The sequence below is a fragment of the Arachis duranensis genome, chromosome 6, assembly GCF_000817695.3.
Source record: "Arachis duranensis cultivar V14167 chromosome 6, aradu.V14167.gnm2.J7QH, whole genome shotgun sequence".
In the NCBI taxonomy this organism is placed as follows: Eukaryota; Viridiplantae; Streptophyta; class Magnoliopsida; order Fabales; family Fabaceae; genus Arachis; species Arachis duranensis.
Genome location: NC_029777.3, coordinates 103,948,879 through 103,952,304, shown reverse-complemented (window position 1 = coordinate 103,952,304; position 3,426 = coordinate 103,948,879). Strand labels below are relative to the sequence as shown.

General features: G+C 23.8%; 1 protein-coding gene across 1 annotated transcript in view; it reads left to right on the top strand.

The window, feature by feature from the left end:
* Window positions 1-6: 6 nt before the first annotated feature.
* LOC107495286 (probable 2-oxoglutarate-dependent dioxygenase AOP1) overlaps window positions 7-3,426 on the top strand; it is a 5,399-nt gene continuing 1,979 nt past the window's right edge. The window contains exon 1 of the mRNA XM_016116394.3: window positions 7-525. Coding sequence (XP_015971880.1) covers window positions 80-525 — 446 coding nt within the window. The 5' untranslated portion in view covers window positions 7-79. The remainder of the gene's footprint in view (window positions 526-3,426) is intronic.

The following is a 3,426-nucleotide window of genomic DNA, read 5'->3' as shown; positions in this document are numbered from 1 at the left end:
CTAATTTTGCTATAAATAAAATTGTGTGTAACATTTCAGGAACAACCCCAAAGAGCAACAAAGAATTTAAAGAAAGAAAATGAGAGAAGAGGGTCCATCCAATGGTGAGAAGAAGAGTGATGATGATGAGGTTGGGATGATGATGATTCCATGTTTGGATTTTTCCTTCAATAACAAAAATAATAATAATGGGTTGGGATCATTAGAGGAGTGGAAGAAAATGATGAGCAAGAAAGTGAGAGAAGCATGTGAAAAGCATGGTTACTTTGTGTTAGTGTGTGATGATGATGAAATAGTTCCAAAGGTTTTAAGAGAAAAGATGTTGATGGGGTTAAAGGAATTGTTTGATTTACCTGAAGAAACAAAAAAGAAGCATCAAAGCACAACAAAGCCATATAGTAGCTACACTAGTGATTGCCCTGTTATTCCTCTCAATCAAAGCTTTGGTGTTTGTGATAGCCATGTCTTCCATGTTTCTCAAGAATTCACCAATCTCATGTGGCCTCATGGCAACCCATCTTTCTGGTATGACTTTAATTTAATTTTCTTTTTTGCATTTCAATGCTGTGTCCATTTATGTTGAAGAAAATTCACTGACATTTGTCTTCATACGAAGTTGATAATAAAAAACAGTTAGATAATTTGATAAATTTGACTAAATTATTATTTAACGGTTTTTTGATTGTCAATTTTACACGAAAATTTCGTCATTCATGTTTTATTCAATGTTATATTAGATTCGTCAGCTTCTATTAATCTAATTATGTTAGAATTTTGAAAGAGAGAGAAAAAAGATTTATAGTGTAAAAAAGTTTAAAATTTAACATTAATTAAAAGTATTTTTATTTCTTTCTTTATTTTTTTAAAACCCAAACTTATTGCAAATAATTTCTAAAATAATCCTTGGCTTTTGTGACTAACCAAAATGATAATGGGGAATTAAAATTTGGTATTTTAAGACTATGTAATTTGTTTATACACAACCCTTAATAATTACTAGACGTTGCTTAATTTTGTGCTTTATAATCATATAAAAATAAGCCTTTTATATGTAAAAAAAAAAAGATAAAATGTCTGACCAAAAACTGGTATATATAACATGATTTAGTGATTGCTTTTTGAATTATTTATATAGAGTAAATTAAAATTGTGTTATTGAGAAAATTATTTATTAAAAAGCAAATAAATTTTAAGAATTTAATGTTGATGTCTTGCAATATAAAATAATTATATATATGTATCTAATTACGTAATATTATATTAGTAAAAATAATTATTTTTTATATTAATTGAGTAAATGATTATTAAAAAAATAGATGTAATTTAATGATTATAATAGTTAGTATATCAAAATTAAACTAAAAATTTAAACTCTTCAAAAAGTTCTATACCCATAAAAATCACGTTAGTTGACAAACTAACTACTAGTTTTTCTGGGGTATAAATTTGTCAAATAAATCAAACATTTTAAATATATCAGAGAGCACCTCTCGTTCTTATTGACAGAGTCGCTATATTATTATGATCATTAGTTTGAGGTATGATGTTGATTAAGTACTTTGCCCTCAAACATTTTAAATATATCAGAAAATTTTTGTTCTTTCATATCAAACTACTAGTGATATGATTTTTCGTAAATAATATTTGTACCGTACTAATTAATTTAATTATGTTTGAACTAACCTAATTTTGCTGCTTGATTTGTGCCTCATTTCCGAATTCCCACCCCTAAATTAAAACAAAGTCTTTCATATTTAGGCTTTAGTCGTATATGAATATGAGTTTATTATATATCGCTTATTAGTTGGATTAGGAAGAGAGGGGTGGCTGAAAAGACATAAGAGTGCAAAGTAAACGCTGATTAATATAAAATTTCTCTCACCATGTGACAAAGCTTTAATCTTAATAAATCTATTAGTGGTTGCATGATGGGCATGTTTGTGTTCTATGGAATAAAAAATCTATGGTACGTACGTTTGTTTGAATTTTTAATATTTTGTTAAGAGAAAAAAATAAAAAATGCTAAAAGAAAATCGAAATCAAAGTTCTATTATTTATTCTTTTTTTAATATAAAATTTGAAAAAAAAATACCAAAAATAAAAACACAAAATAAACAAATATCAGAAAAGAAATTGAAATTATGTATGTTGGATAACTTCAGAAGTTGACATGCCATGTGTAGCTAATTCTTCATTTAAATTCATTATTGTTTTGAAGTTACTCAAATAAAGACGTCTAAAATGTCTTTTTTAAAAGATATTTTCTAATAATTAAAATTTAACACATATAATCGATTAAATTGTGTTATTTTTGTCAAAATTAGGCTAAATAAATTAATTTGACCGAAAAAATAATAAATCAAATCTGGAACTGATCTACATTAATATTATTTTTTATAGAAAATAACTACGATACTTTTATTATAAAAAATTACTAAAATAATCTTATTATACATATCAATTTTAAAAATTCTAAATTCTAATCTTTTACTTTTCTGTTGTCATAAAGTTATAATTTAAAATTTTTAAAATATATATAATAACAGTATTTTAGTTATTTTTTATAAAAAATAATATTTATTTAAATAATTTAAATTTTTAAAAAATATTTAAAAAAAAAAGACGTTTTGGACGTCTAAGTGTTCCCTTGTTATTTTCATTTGTTCATTTCTAGAGTTTTTCAAAGTTGGAATTTGAATAGTCAGCATCAAAACACAAAACCTTTTATAAGAACGAAGCAATGCAATAATTTCATTTTCAGTTTAACATGGAAAACGATATATACATATAACCAATGTTCAGCAATCAAGATCATCCAAAATTTTCCTTAATTTCATGAATTGTTACCTTGGTGCTTCTCTCCTATGCATAGAGCTCCGAGCTTCTCCTAGCTAGCATATATAGCTCATTTAATTTAGTGATATTTTAATAAAGTAAACAAAAATTTTCGAAAAAAAAAACCATTTTTTAATATTTTAAAAATAATAAATATATGGTTCGTTCTATATATCTTTTTTTTTACAAAATTAATACTAATTAAATTGATTTTGCCAAACAGGTACTCTTTAGAAAAATATATATGCCATATAAAAGAAAGGGTAAAATATTATATTCTAGTTCGGTTAAATTTTATTTTTATATCTAATATTTAAAATATCTTATTTTTTTCCACAAGTTATATTTCATTCTATTTTTTCTCTAAAATAATCCTCCCCATACTACTTTTCTTTTATTATTTTTTATTTATTTTTTTATCTATTTTTATTATCAAATTACTGAAATCAACACTATAATTATTATAATTTTTATTGTTACCTAAAAAGAATAATATTTAAAAAAAATAATTTTAATCAGAAGTTAAAATAAGACAAAAAAAAATTACAATAAAAAAAGTTGTTTCAAAAATTAAGAATAAAATTAGAACTT